This window comes from Trichoderma camerunense (genome assembly GCF_050948025.1).
Source record: "Trichoderma camerunense strain CBS 138272 chromosome Unknown V8C40scaffold_7, whole genome shotgun sequence".
In the NCBI taxonomy this organism is placed as follows: Eukaryota; Fungi; Ascomycota; class Sordariomycetes; order Hypocreales; family Hypocreaceae; genus Trichoderma; species Trichoderma camerunense.
The window spans coordinates 1,816,443-1,829,734 of NW_028145363.1; the positions used below are offsets into that span (position 1 = coordinate 1,816,443).

General features: G+C 45.8%; 4 protein-coding genes across 4 annotated transcripts; 3 read left to right on the plus strand and 1 right to left on the minus strand.

The window, feature by feature from the left end:
* Window positions 1–1,949: 1,949 nt before the first annotated feature.
* V8C40DRAFT_286964 (P-loop containing nucleoside triphosphate hydrolase protein) lies at window positions 1,950–6,179 on the plus strand (the record flags this gene model as incomplete). Its single annotated transcript, XM_083222613.1, has 7 exons — window positions 1,950–1,975; window positions 2,042–2,256; window positions 2,290–2,657; window positions 2,688–2,837; window positions 2,892–5,043; window positions 5,074–5,541; window positions 5,590–6,179. 7 exons carry the CDS (start codon window positions 1,950–1,952, stop codon window positions 6,177–6,179), a joined length of 3,969 nt encoding a protein of 1,322 aa, XP_083074569.1.
* Window positions 6,180–6,192: 13 nt separating this feature from the next.
* Window positions 6,193–8,936, minus strand: V8C40DRAFT_243441 (GMC family oxidoreductase). The gene is made up of 2 exons (XM_083215438.1): window positions 8,519–8,936; window positions 6,193–8,432 (listed from the first exon to the last, which is right to left on the minus strand). Exons 1-2 carry the CDS (start codon window positions 8,615–8,617, stop codon window positions 6,720–6,722), a joined length of 1,812 nt encoding a protein of 603 aa, XP_083074570.1. The 5' UTR covers window positions 8,618–8,936; the 3' UTR covers window positions 6,193–6,719.
* Window positions 8,937–9,249: 313 nt separating this feature from the next.
* V8C40DRAFT_243444 (uncharacterized protein) lies at window positions 9,250–11,154 on the plus strand. The gene is made up of 4 exons (XM_083215439.1): window positions 9,250–10,231; window positions 10,297–10,414; window positions 10,484–10,545; window positions 10,617–11,154. The coding sequence occupies exons 1-4, from the start codon at window positions 9,685–9,687 to the stop codon at window positions 10,940–10,942; spliced, it is 1,053 nt and encodes a 350-aa protein (XP_083074571.1). The 5' UTR covers window positions 9,250–9,684; the 3' UTR covers window positions 10,943–11,154.
* Window positions 11,155–12,308, plus strand: V8C40DRAFT_243449 (elongation factor 1-beta). The gene is made up of 4 exons (XM_083215440.1): window positions 11,155–11,257; window positions 11,323–11,362; window positions 11,430–11,809; window positions 11,917–12,308. The coding sequence occupies exons 1-4, from the start codon at window positions 11,218–11,220 to the stop codon at window positions 12,144–12,146; spliced, it is 690 nt and encodes a 229-aa protein (XP_083074572.1). The 5' UTR covers window positions 11,155–11,217; the 3' UTR covers window positions 12,147–12,308.
* Window positions 12,309–13,292: the final 984 nt, after the last annotated feature.

Below are 13,292 nucleotides of genomic sequence, written 5' to 3' on the forward strand. Positions count from 1 at the left end.
TGGCTCGTTCATACAGCTTGCCAACTCCAGGTTGGGAGGACCTTGATAACTTACTCAGCTTCAGACTTGGCCTCGGGATTGGGTTTGGAATTGATCTCCAACGCGGCTGAGGCTGTCGCTAGTCTCGCCGTAAAAGGGGCTATGGCGGATGTCAGCAATGGTCCTCTTATAGTTTTCGTAGCTTAATAATTTATACACAAGTGGGAGCTCTTCGTTAACCGTGGTAAAGAAATTAGAACTTGATAGTCTTATATAGTGTTAAAACATATATGCCATATGCTTAGGTGTTGTACTTTGTTTAGGTGCAGCTTCGTGAGAATAGTAGTAGTAAAAATAGCAATATTCTACGGTGAAAATAAGAAGACTTAAATTTGTAACCTCTGATGGAAGTGCAGGACAATACCTCACCATAAATCTCGAGTCTCATCAATTCCGTAGCAAATACATTGAGCGTTGTCTAAAAGTTATATTCATAGCGAGGATAATGGGAAAAAAGCTGCGACGACTAGTTGAGTAAAAGGCCCTGTCTCAGCTCTTGGCACAACATCCAATACCACCCCTTGTCTTATTCCGATCGGGAACGGCCTATCGAATTCAACCTTAGAGGTCAGGCCATACCCATTGGCGGAAGCAGATAAAGTATGCCCGATAAAGGTTCGGCTGCAGTTGACTGTTGTACTTAGCATATTTGCAAATCTAAACCCAACTTCTTTCGTGCATTAAAATACATGTTCAACAATATCTAAAGAGCACAAAGAAAAGTTTTAAGCATAGATCCGTACAAAAAGTTGTGCTTAGTGACTAAAATTTGGTATGCTGGAAGAATTTGATCAATTGTACTCCGTAGTCAACCGATGGAGATAATCCTAAAGTAGCTTCACAAAACCTTTCCTCTCCACTTTCCAAAGCTCGCCTTTAGCAACTTTCACGACTATATATTAACCCTGGCCTAGTATCAGGCCGCTCATTTTGACTCTATCGTGCGGAACTACGGCATAAATAAGAATCATTACCTGAGTTCCCTGTTTTTTGTTTGTTCTAAGGCAGCAGTCATTATGAGACTATTTGTAATCAGTGGGTATATGTAACGGCACAACCAACACAATTTACAGCCAACACTGAACTTACATGCAAAATTTCGTGCCAGGGTGAAAGAATAGCGCAAAGGTGACAGGCTTTTCAGAATGATTGAAAGATTCCAATCGTTGTATAGCAATGCTTCAGAATATTTGAACGAAGGCAGAGAAAAGAACAAATAGTACCAATATAAGCATCCCTTTGTTGCCAATAAGCTTCGAGGTATTATAATAGAAATCTAGCGAGCGTAATGTTAACTAGCTGATGAGCTGTTGCCTGAACCCTCCTTAGCTAAAGTTGATAATATAAATATCGGTAGCCTGGGAATTTTAGCCGCCTTACTCAAGGCAACGGGATTTATCCCTGGCAATTGCTAAAGTGCTGCATGAGCAACTCTCATACTTATAACGCCAGTCGCAACATTTCGCCGGCTCTTAGAATATACTCATATCTCATGTTCTTGACTCACTGTCTCCGTTTATAACAAAAAGATGGCTCCTCTAGTTCTTATCTGTCCCGTTCCACTTTGGGAAAATGGCCGGTTTTCAACTTGCGTTCAAGAGCAGTACTTGGGAAACCTAGTTCCTTTCGCGGCGGTAAGCGTATCGTTGGCGCTGCTGCTGTTATCTGCATTCCAACCTTGGCGACATCTCCAACGACAACCAGAGGGGTTTGTACCGTTAGCAAGCTCCGATCCTGATACCAATCATCGGCGAATTATCGCAAACGCCCCGTCATTAATTGCCACCCATGGCTGGTGGCTCAGCCGCCTTGAAGGTTTACTCCTTGCGGCAATCACAGCCATACTTTTTTTCTTCGTCTTGTTCGTGGAACGAAGATCAGACAGCATCTCTCCGCTTGGGCTTCTCTTCATGTCGGCATATAATCTTGTCATGTGGTGCGTACGGCAATGGAATCTGCCTGTGGAACCAGGAGTTATGAAGCGCATTCGATCTCACTCTAGTGTGATTTACGTATTATACTGGCTCTGTCTCGTCTTTATCGTCCTATCGACCGGCAGTGAGCAGCCCGACAAGGCCTGGGCTCTTGTGACTATTCTTTTGGGGGTCCTTTTTACACTTGTTCTTCTGCTCCATGTCACAGCACCAAATATTATTGTGGAAGCCATTTCAGGAAGGCTTTCTGCATCAATTCATTTAAGCGAAGAAACCTCAGCAAGTTTAATATCACGCTGGACTTTTTCATGGGCAGGCTCTGTTATTTGGAAAGCCTTTAGAGCTCATCTGAGTACCTCTGACCTATACGAGCTTAACTGGGATGACACAGCCAGAATCACCAGTCGGCTGTTCAGCAAAGCCACGCCTGCAACACTGAAACTTGTTTGGAGACTCTATCACTTCACAAAACATGACTTGTTTAATCAGGGTGCGTGGGCGGTTCTCTTTAGCTTAACCAGCTTCTGCCCGGCGTTTCTCCTTCGATATATTCTTGATTACCTTGATTCGCCAAGCACTATGTCCCGAAACAATGCCTGGCTTTGTGTTGGGGGCCTTCTGGTTGCTGGAATCGTGACGGGTATTGCAGATTGCCAGTGTGAATGGCTGGGTCGCAAAATCAGTGTAAGACTGCGGGCTATCCTGATCGACCAGATATTTTCGAAAGTACTCAGAAAAAGGATGTCAAGGCCTACAAAATCATCACCAGAGGAAGGAAGCTCCTCTGAGGAAGGAAGCTCCTCTGACGACATTCATGCTACCGATGGAACAATTCTCAATTTAATGGCCGTAGATGCGGCTAATGTTAGTGAAGTTAGTGCACACATGCACCTCACATGGGTCAATTTCCCTCTCCAGGTTTCGGTCGCATCTCTCTCGCTGTATAGCATACTGGGTTCTAGTGGCATTCTTGGCGTGATGCTAATGATTGCTCTTCTGCCACTAAATGTTTTGGTCTCAAAACGCCAGGTAGCAGCGCAAATGAAAGTGTTGAGCGCAGCCGATGCTCGTGTTCAAGCAAGCAACGAACTCATTACCAACATCCGCGTCATCAAACTCTGCGCTTGGGAAGAGGAATTTCGGAGAAAAATTCGCCTGCTGCGAACGACTGAGCTCTCGGAGCTGCGGGTTCGTTTTTTCTGGTGGTCGATATCCATGACTGTATTCTATTCCTTGCCTTTCATCACTACAATTCTAACGTTGTTCATCTATACAATTGTCGAAGGACAAAAGTTAGAAACCAAAGTCGCCTTCCCTGCTCTAGCCATCTTCGCAGTCTTACGCTTTCCATTAGATAGAATGTCGTCCATGATATCGTTCATTCTTCAGGCACAGGTCTCCATCGGCCGGATTGAGAAGTTCTTGAAAGAGAAAGAGACCAGCCGAGAAGAACAGTTAATGGGAAGTGATGCGCGAATGATTGGCTTCGATAATGCTACCCTTGAATGGTCAGCCCAGGACGTTGTGGGTATCGGTGCCGGAGAAGACATTCAACCCGCCGAAAACCCGCCTACGCAGGAATTTCGGTTATCAAATCTTGAAATAAAATTTCACAAGAATGGCCTCAATCTAGTCTGCGGCCCCAGTGGATCAGGAAAGTCGTCACTGCTGCTAGCGCTGTTGGGAGAGATGGAACTCCTGCGAGGCCGTGTACATCTACCGCTTGCAGAGCAGCCGATTGGTAATGATACTTCAATCAGCGATGCAGCATACTGTCCACAAGAGCCCTGGATAATGAACCAGACTATTCGAGCTAATATCTTGTTTGGGCTGCACTTCCAAGGGCACCGTTACAAGATGGTCCTTGATGCTGTGGCTCTAAGCCGCGACCTCGCAGTATTTGAGAACGGCGATCTTGCTATTGCGGGTGAGCGCGGTAGTCGCTTGTCTGGTGGCCAGAAACAAAGAGTTGCATTAGCAAGAGCATTGTACAGTCACGCTCAATTCCTACTTTTGGATGATTGTCTCAGTGCACTGGACTCACGTACTGGAAGACATATACTTTTTCACGCAATTAAAGGTCCCTTGATGGAAGGCAGAACATGTATTCTTGCGACACATCATTCTCAACTTGTTCTCCCCCATTGCGACTATGCGGTCTTCCTGGAGAATGGCATCGTAAAGCGGCAAGGAACCGCCTCAGAGCTTATGCAATCAGATATCACTGGGGAGAACACGCCGGCTGCAATAGCGAAACACGGGTTCAGGCCGATAGACTTTACACATAACCCACAAATAGTTGCATCTCCTTTACTTTCGCCCGGAGCCTCTGAAACAGAATCGTCAGACAGCTGGATTGGAAATATAAATGTAGTCTCAGAGACTAAAGATGAATCGATATACAGCGAAGATCAGATGACAGGAGCTGTTTCTCTGTCTGTGATAAGAGTCTACCTCAAATCTATGGGGGGGCGGTGGTTTTGGGCAGTTGTGTTCTTTGCATTTGGTCTTCAGCAAATTATATCTCTCGGAACAAACCTCTGGATCAAGGTATGGGCTCACGAGTTCGACGAGGCAGAGGAAACGTCACCAATGTCTCGTGTGAAATCTGTTTACTACCTTGCAGTGTATGGTCTCATCTGCGTGGCATACGTACTTAGCTCATTTGTTCGCGATCTCGCGACATTCTCTGGAGCACTCAAAGCCTCAGCTCAAATATTCGACCGCTTACTAGACTCAATTATTCATGCACCCCTAGTATTCTTTGACAAGATTCCGTTTGGACAAATCACGAATCGTTTCTCCAGAGATGTGGAAGCAGTTGACCAAGAAGTGGCTCCTCACTCGATGAGCACATTTTTTACATTCTGTTCGCTGAGCACAGTTATTATACTGATTTCTATTACGATACCTCTATTTATTCCCGCAGCAGTCATAATTTGCTTGGCCTATTATATCATCACTGTTATATACATCAACAGTGCACGGGATCTGAAAAGGATTGAGTCTGTTCAAAGATCTCCACTGTATCAGCACTTTGGAGAGGCACTTGCGGGATATGTCAGCGTGCGTGCGTATGGACACGCAAATCGATTTACAGAAGAAAATCACGTCTTCATCGACGGATACAATCAACCTTACGTTCTGAATTGGGCGGCTAAAGAATGGCTGACATTACGCATCGCTTCTCTGAGCGCTCTAATTTCTTGGCTGACAGGAACTTTCTTGCTTTGGGGTTTGGGTAGAGGAACTGTGAATGCAGGGATTGCTGGCCTTGTACTCACTTACGCTGCCACTTTCAGTGATAATGTGCTTTGGTTTGTCCAATTATATGCAATAGTTCAGCAGAGCTTTAACTCAGTAGAGCGGATTGTGGAATACACAGAGATCAAGCGTGAGCCGAGTGAACCACTCGAGCCATCGTCCTACGACCTGTCACCACAGTGGCCTATCCACGGCCATGTGCGTTTCCAAGGATATACTGCACGGTATGCTCCGGAGCTCAGTCCAGCTCTGTTTGATTTAAATCTCGATATTCATGGTGGACAACGAGTAGCGGTGGTCGGGCGTACCGGGGCGGGCAAAAGTACATTGGCACTGGCCCTTATTCGAGCAGTGGAAGCTGACGCCGGCCACATCACTATTGATGGAATAAGCATTGCCTCAGTACACTTGGTGCGTTTACGACGGGCGGTAACTGTGGTACCACAAGATCCTACTCTTTTTGAGGGCAGCTTGCGCCATAACCTGGATCCGTTGAACCATTATTCTGACGATGATCTTCATGATGTGCTACGAAGATTACAGTTCTTCCAATCTCTACCCTCCGGAGATCTAGACCATCCGGCTGTGGCCTTATCAATGGGTCAACGCCAATTGGTTTGCATCGCGCGGGCACTGCTTCGTCGCTCTCGGATCCTCATTCTCGATGAAGCCACGGCATCCATTGATCATGCCACGGATGCTTTAATCCAGGCAGGGCTGCGATCTAGTATTGCGGATGGAATAACCGTTTTAACTATCGCTCATCGCCTCCTCACTATTGCAGATTATGATCGTGTGGTGGTCTTGGATTCTGGTCGGATTGTAGAACAGGGATCCGTCGCTGAGCTTTTCCAAAAGCGAGGCGATGGTGCCTTCTTTCGGCAACTGTGCGAGCAATCAGGGGATTTGGCTCACATTGAGCGAATTGTACGGGGCTTATGAATGAAATGATAATTTGTGAAGTATATGATAGGATAAACTTTCGTTTACCGTTTTTTCGGTTAGATATATTATATCGATTTAGTATATTGCGCGATGCAAGGGAACTACTGCCGTTCCTTGACTCTAGTGTCAATCAATGGTAGTGACAACCAGCTATGCAATCGCCAGCTATTAAGGTGGAACGTGGTTTTAGAAGTTGACTTATCCAAATGACTTCGCCTCAGCTGTCAATGACTCCAAGAAGTTCACTCAAACTCGCATTTACCGATCTCATACCAGTCACAATGGAGCACCCCGAATGATGTGATCGACGGCTTATTTCATCTTATAATGACAGTTGGGAGAGGTGGTTATATACTCGTTTTATCTCAATTTAATTTGGCCACTGTACATATATTGCAAATGTGAGTAGTCTCATATAGTGGCTACCTTTCCAAACATGGACTCAATGTTATATGAGATGTCGACGCAGTCATAAATATTTAAGGTAAGGTTTCAACACCCGTTGGAACATCTTCACCATGATACAGCCTGATAAAGCTATGACTTCTGTATAACAAATCGAGCCGCACGCTCGGCGATGCCGTATACTGCTGTTTGAATATGTGCAGACGGAAGAACGGGTATGATGCTTGCGTCCACAACGCGCAGATTGTTGGTGCCGTAAACGATCAGCTCTGGGTTTACCACTCCGCCGTCTTTCTGGGGGAGCATTGCGCATGTTCCAACAGGATGATATATAGAAAGTGTCGTGTTGAGAACGTACTGACGCCAGTCCTCATCCGTCTGTATAGCCATCCCCGGTTCGAACTCAGATACCCATGCTGAAGAGAGCGGCGACGAGTTTGCAATCTTACGGCAGTATTTGATAGCCTCGATAGCTGCCTGCACGTCGTACTCGTTAGATAGATATTGTGGGTCAATTTGCGGTTTTGTATCGACATCGGCAGAAGTTATATGAATGTTGCCGCGGCTGAGAGGATGCATAACGACGCCAATAAGCGTGAAGAAGCCCTTTCCATACAGAGAAGAGCCGACGGTAGGGTATCCCTTCACTCCAGTGTAGCCATCTGAGAAAATGATTTCCACTTGCGGCGATAAAAGTGATCCAATGTACTGTAGCTTTTTCTTATCGACAACAGACCCAAGGGAAAGTACCACATTCTGGGCGAGAGAATTGAGCTTCGCAGCCATATTGCCCACCACCTGGTGCCAGTTCAGATAACTGTACCCACTACCGGTGTAGTCATATAAAGAAGTCTGGTTTGCGTGCCATAATGCCAGCTGTGTGGCCGCATATGTGGTGTTGTACTTGAGTATGTCAAACGATGTAAAATTGTCCTTCAATTGGTATGATGCTTGGTACCGAACGTGGTCTTGCAAATTCTCCCCTACACCCTCAAGGTCAATAATCTGATCTATACCGGCCTTAGATAGCACCGCCTTGCTACCTATGCCGGACAGTTCTAGCAGGCCAGGGCTTTGGATAGCGCCACAAGATAGAATAACCTCTCTTCTGGCGCTGATAATGGTGCCGTCTTGCAGCGTAACACCGGTCGCAGTATATGAATTTCGACCCTTCCGTAAATTCACTTTGGCTACGCGTGTCTCTAGTAGCAGATGTAAGTTGCTTCCCGATTTCGGGATATAAGCATTAGCGGCGTATGACCTCGTCCATGTTCGAGAGTCGATGTTGCTAGGCTGGTTCATATACCCTATAGGATTGCCACCTAAGGAATTCAAGTTATGCGGGATCCCTAGATCAGCCATAGATTGCAACCAGAGCTCCTGCTGCGCGGGTATAACCCTATTTATTATTGTATGGATTGGTCCACTGGTGCCAACTCCTTGGTCGCCATAGTTGGATGAGTTGATACCGGTAAAGGTCTCCACGTTCTTCATCGCGGCAATCATATTCTTCCAGTTCCAAGATGGGTTACCGAGTTGCTCCCAGCCGTCGTATTCCTCAGCGGCGGATCGATCCCATGTCATCAAGTTCAATGCTGAGCTTCCTCCAAGCACTTTGCCTCTGTTGGCTCCGAGAATTCGCCCATTAAGTCCAGTTTGCGGTACAGTCGTAAAATTCCAATCATAAAGAGTGCCGAGCGTCGACCCCTTCATGCCGGGGATATTTATGCGATCTTCGTCCAACGCCTCAGGGCCGGCCTCGATCAGCAGGATGGTTTTATCTGGCAGGCCTTGGCTTAGCCTAGTCGCTAGTGCTGAGCCAGCTGTGCCTCCTCCCACCACCACCTACAATAAAGTGTCAGCGGCTACAATTCTGGTTTATGGCGAGTCTACTAGAAGATGAAGACTTTTCAAGGTAGCGCTGAACATACATAGTCATAAACTTGAAGTTGATCGGAATTAGAACCAGCTGTGGCAATTGAGGCGGCCACAGCAGCCACGAGCCAGGCTTTCAAGATCGACCGTGTCATTCTCGTTAATAACAACGTTGTTGAGCCTAATAGAGCCCGGGGGAGATTAAAGCAAAAAGAGGCGAAAGAAAACAGCTCGAGCAATCACAGATATATACGATCTCCCGATAGCCCACAAATCCCACTTCCAATGATAAATCGCAGGATGTCTACGTTCTTCATAGTCTGCGCTGCAATAGGTGCAAAAGCCTATAACGAAACACCACACCGCCTTTGTGTTACATTCGAACAACACACGCAAAAACTTCGTTGCATATTGCCTAAATGTGCCGTTCAGAATCGACCAACAGCTCCGGGCAATTTCGGATCTTGACACTTCTACTCCATAGAGGAGAAAGAATAACGCCCATTTACTCGTATTCGGCGCGGAACTCTTCTGATTTCGCCATTCTAACCGAAGTGAACCCTGCTGTCGAAAGGGACATCTTGGCCCCGAGACCAGGGTCTGAAGATGCACACTGGTTAAGAACCCTTGTCATGGGTCCAGAGTTAGCATGGGTAAACCAACAGCCTTAAAAATTGTAGGGAATCGTGTGTCACCTTTGCTACTACGGAACAAGGATCGGGGAATCCGGAATGACAAGACCATGCAGTCTCCTCAGCATGAATCCTTCCGCCGTGAGCTTGTACGTGTCTTCCATCTGTTTCAAGCGTAGAATGCAGATTAGCAACGGGCCAACGACCTCAATTTCTTACCTCCATGAAGAAAACGACGCCAGGAATTTGCAACCAACATCAACGATACCTTACCTCGAGCCCCCAGGTCGCAGGTTACCAAATGCTGTACGAGTAGCTGCAGTCACTTATACATAAGACCAATGGCTTTTAGCGGAACAGCCTATGTCGCAGGCTTCCCTGTACCATTTAATTGTCCAAGCTTCTGATCCAAGTCATATAGAAAAGGTAGCTCCAGGGCACCTTTGCCAGCGAGGATCATTCAGGGGACAGCAAAGCTCGTTCTCTATTATAGGTGCTGTGCGTCGATTGATAAGGTGCGCATATGACCCCAAATACGGCTTTACATTTTTATATGCTTAATCTCTGCGAGTGTGATAAGATCAGTCATCATGACTCGCACACCACCACCTGATCCTCTTCCACCGAACCGGAATATCGGAATTACACTCATTGTCGTTACGAGCATTCTAACTGGCTTTATGCTTCTAACGACTGGCCTGAGGATTTACACTCGCTTTTCTCTCAATGCGCAGGGCTTGGATGACTACTGCATCATTATCGTTAGTGTTTTAGCACTTGCTCGAATGGCCATTCAAGTGGTTCAAGTTGCAGTTTATCACAACGGCCGCCACCGTTGGTACATTAGCGAGTCCGACTACATCAATAACAATATGTTGGGGTGGTACGCACAAATTCTTCTCTTTGCTAGTGTGTGTTTCCTGAAGTCATCCATTTTATTCTTGATCATACGTCTTAGAGACGAACCAAAGGTCCGCCGAACCCTTTATGCCGTGGTCATAGGGCTCTTCGCTACCAACTTTGGTTCTATTTTCATTCTCGTGGCAGAATGCTCTCCCCCATCCGTGTACTGGACCCAAAAAGGTGGAAAGTGCTGGGATACCAGGATTCGCATATATGCTATATATCTTACTATAGGTAAAGTTGAAGTAGATTTCGTAATACTGGTAGAAGCCGCTAACATCTTATTTCCTTCGCAATAGCATATTCAGTCGCAACTGACATACTCTGTTCGTTGCTTCCTTTGTATGTTGTGTGGGGCGTTGGTATCAAGATGCATACCAAAATCGCTGTGTGTGGCTTAATGAGCCTTGGTCTCCTGTAAGCCCATTGTGACAACCTCGGAGCTTTATTCATGATCCTTAATAATAGCTAAGTTGTCTGTGGTAGCGCTACAGCGTTCGGTGTGGCTAGGGCCGCTTCTCTCGGCCTGGTGACAATCGATCTCAGCTGTATGTAAATCATATTCCTTAAATCCTCGGGACCTCTTCTACATCAACCCACCTAACAGAACGAATGGCAGGGGATTACGCAATATCGGCGATTTGGTCCAACCTTGAACTCTTCTTAGGTATCATCGCCGCAAATGTCGCCATCTCACACTCCATATACACCTTTTTTCGTCAAGATAAGTCGGCTGCCAGTGTGTCGGGTTACAGTTCCGCAAATATCCGTTTGGGCTATTTGAAACACGACGAGCTACGCAATAATACTACAAGTAACTCAACCTTAGCGATTATTCGTCGGCCTTCTGTTTCCAAGAGCGAAGGAAGTGAAGCCCCTTTGACAGCTACGCCTTACACGGTGGCTTCGTCCTCAGCGCTAGACAAACTGGATAAATTCGCTTAAACAGGGCAAGATATCAGGATTAGAGCTAGTTCAATCGTACTTACAATTGAATCCAGCATATGTGGAGGCATTAATAACTATCCAACGGTTGTATGCTATGTAAGGGTCGTTAGGCTCGATTACCTGTGACTCATAGGTTTGTATTGGGGGGTCAGGCGTGATCTCTGTTGCTTAAATAAGTCCCAAAATCCTTCCACCTTCCTTTCATTAGAACTTGAATTATCGAATCTTCTACGTTGTTAAAGTTTGATCGTTTCATCTGCGTTTACGACATTATGGGTTTTGCTAATCTCCCAGCCGACACTGGCCTTACTGGTGAGCTGTTGTACAAGCCGGAAACGTCCATCATGAAGCATTCTGCTTTGCTGACAACGATGCAGTGCTTAATAACTGGTTGCTGACTCGTTCTTATATCACCGGGTATGTTTAATTCCCTCCGAGTATTCTCGATAAATCCCACTTATTAAACTTTCATTATCGTGAATAGCCACGCTCCCACACAAGCCGATGTTGCCTGTTTCAAGGCTCTCAAGAGTTCTCCCGATATTGCCAAGTACCCCCATGCCGCTCGATGGTTCACACATATCGCCACTTTTGAAAGCGAATTTTCTACTCTTAGTGGAGATACCACCAAACCCTATACTGTCTATGGTCCGGAGGTCGCTGAGACCACCGCGCACTTCTCTGTGGCTCTTGCAGCTGGTGATGATAATGATGACGTCGATTTGTTCGGTAGTGACGATGAGAATGAGAATGAAGAAGTAGTCCGTATCCGCGAGGAACGTCTAGCTGAGTACCGCAAGAGGCGGGAGAGCAAAGTCAAGCCCGCTGCTAAGTCTCTTGTTACTCTGGACGTGAAACCTTGGGGTATGTCACACTCTTGACCTGTATTCAGCTCTTCGAGTTTTGCCTACTCATAGAAGTTTGGACTTTCGGCGGGCAGTTGATTCAATATGAACTGACGAGCTTTGCAGATGATGATACCAGTATGGTTGCCCTCGAGGCGGCTGTTCGTGGTATTGAAAAGGATGGCTTGGTATGGGGTCAATCTAAGCTAGTAGCCATTGGATTCGGCATCAAGAAGCTGCAGATCAATCTCGTTGTTGAGGATGACAAGGTGTCTACTGATGACCTTCAGGAGCAAATTCAGGATTTCGAGGACTATGTTCAGTCTTCTGATGTTGTTGCTATGCAGAAGCTTTAAGCCGGTTCCGAGGATTAAATCATGCCACGCTAGATACGAATCTTCATAATATAGTGAGAGGTGCAAGTAATCGTCGGTTGGAATTTACGTGGAAATTACTCTGATATACAAAGACGTGCAAATGAACAATAAGCCAGACATACACAAAAGTAGCTATAAAACACCATTTATTGTTATTTTTTCTGCTTTCGATAAGTAATAACTGACCTGCCTTGTCTCACAGAAAGGCATTCTCAATGGCGACAATCCAGGTAGATTAAATGCAACTAAACAATACAACCCGTGCGAACAACCTATCCAATCATCCGAAAGCTCAGTCTACACGTAATTGATCATCTTAACAACTACTGACTAGAAGCACGCATAGGTCCAACACCCGGGAATTGGGCTGATACGCGCATCATTTGCAGGGTCTTGTAAATGTTTATCTCGGTGATAACGCCCATTTGCTAGCATCTCTCAACTAGTTACATGCGCCGTAAGTCGCGACGATAACATGTTTGCCCTGTTTAATAGCAGGGCTATGCATCCGGCTGTACGCCAGGTCGAAATCGCTATGTATGAAGCTAGCGAGTTCCCATGTGGTGAATTCAATCAAAGCTCAAGTACTAATTGGACCTATAAGAATTGTTGAATGCGTTTGTCACAGTAAGAAAGGCAAGAACAACAAGAAACAGAGGGTGATAACGGATACAAAGTAAGAATTGCTATGAGGAATCGTTGACACGGCAAGTGAGCAGGCTGCAGTGGAATCAATGGGGGAAAAATGCGGCTGCTTATAGGCCACACTGGATATTTTGCTCATGCCATCAATGAACTACCCTAATTGGCAATAGTGACGTTGTCCCGTTCTCTGACAACCGTTGATGCACGCTTCCTACATGCAGTGGTGGCTTTTTGCACTAGTATGTACTACTTGTAGAATCTTCGATAGAACGTATTTATACTCGAATACAAGGATCGTTACTTAAAACACAGTCCAAACGAACGCGGTCATGATGTTTTCAGCAGTTATTATGCCTCACTGTGATGTCTTTGTATGTGTTACCTTTTTTGGGTTATCGTTATACTATCCATCCCGTATAGGGTACGTGACACAGTCGTTCATTTTGGCAAATTATGAAGCATAAAATTTTTTTATGAAGA

Bases quoted from the DNA above. Each gene is read 5' to 3' on its own strand.
- V8C40DRAFT_243444 (XM_083215439.1), top strand. From the start codon at position 9,685: ATGACTCGCACACCACCACCTGATCCTCTTCCACCGAACCGGAATATC. The intron at 10,415-10,483 runs GTAAGCCCATTG...TGTCTGTGGTAG, and splicing joins TTAATGAGCCTTGGTCTCCT to CGCTACAGCGTTCGGTGTGG. The intron at 10,546-10,616 runs GTATGTAAATCA...AACGAATGGCAG, and splicing joins GGTGACAATCGATCTCAGCT to GGGATTACGCAATATCGGCG.
- V8C40DRAFT_243441 (XM_083215438.1), bottom strand. From the start codon at position 8,617: ATGACACGGTCGATCTTGAAAGCCTGGCTCGTGGCTGCTGTGGCCGCC. The intron at 8,433-8,518 runs GTATGTTCAGCG...ACTTTATTGTAG, and splicing joins AACTTCAAGTTTATGACTAT to GTGGTGGTGGGAGGAGGCAC.
- V8C40DRAFT_243449 (XM_083215440.1), top strand. From the start codon at position 11,218: ATGGGTTTTGCTAATCTCCCAGCCGACACTGGCCTTACTG. The intron at 11,363-11,429 runs GTATGTTTAATT...TATCGTGAATAG, and splicing joins ACTCGTTCTTATATCACCGG to CCACGCTCCCACACAAGCCG. The intron at 11,810-11,916 runs GTATGTCACACT...CGAGCTTTGCAG, and splicing joins TCTGGACGTGAAACCTTGGG to ATGATGATACCAGTATGGTT.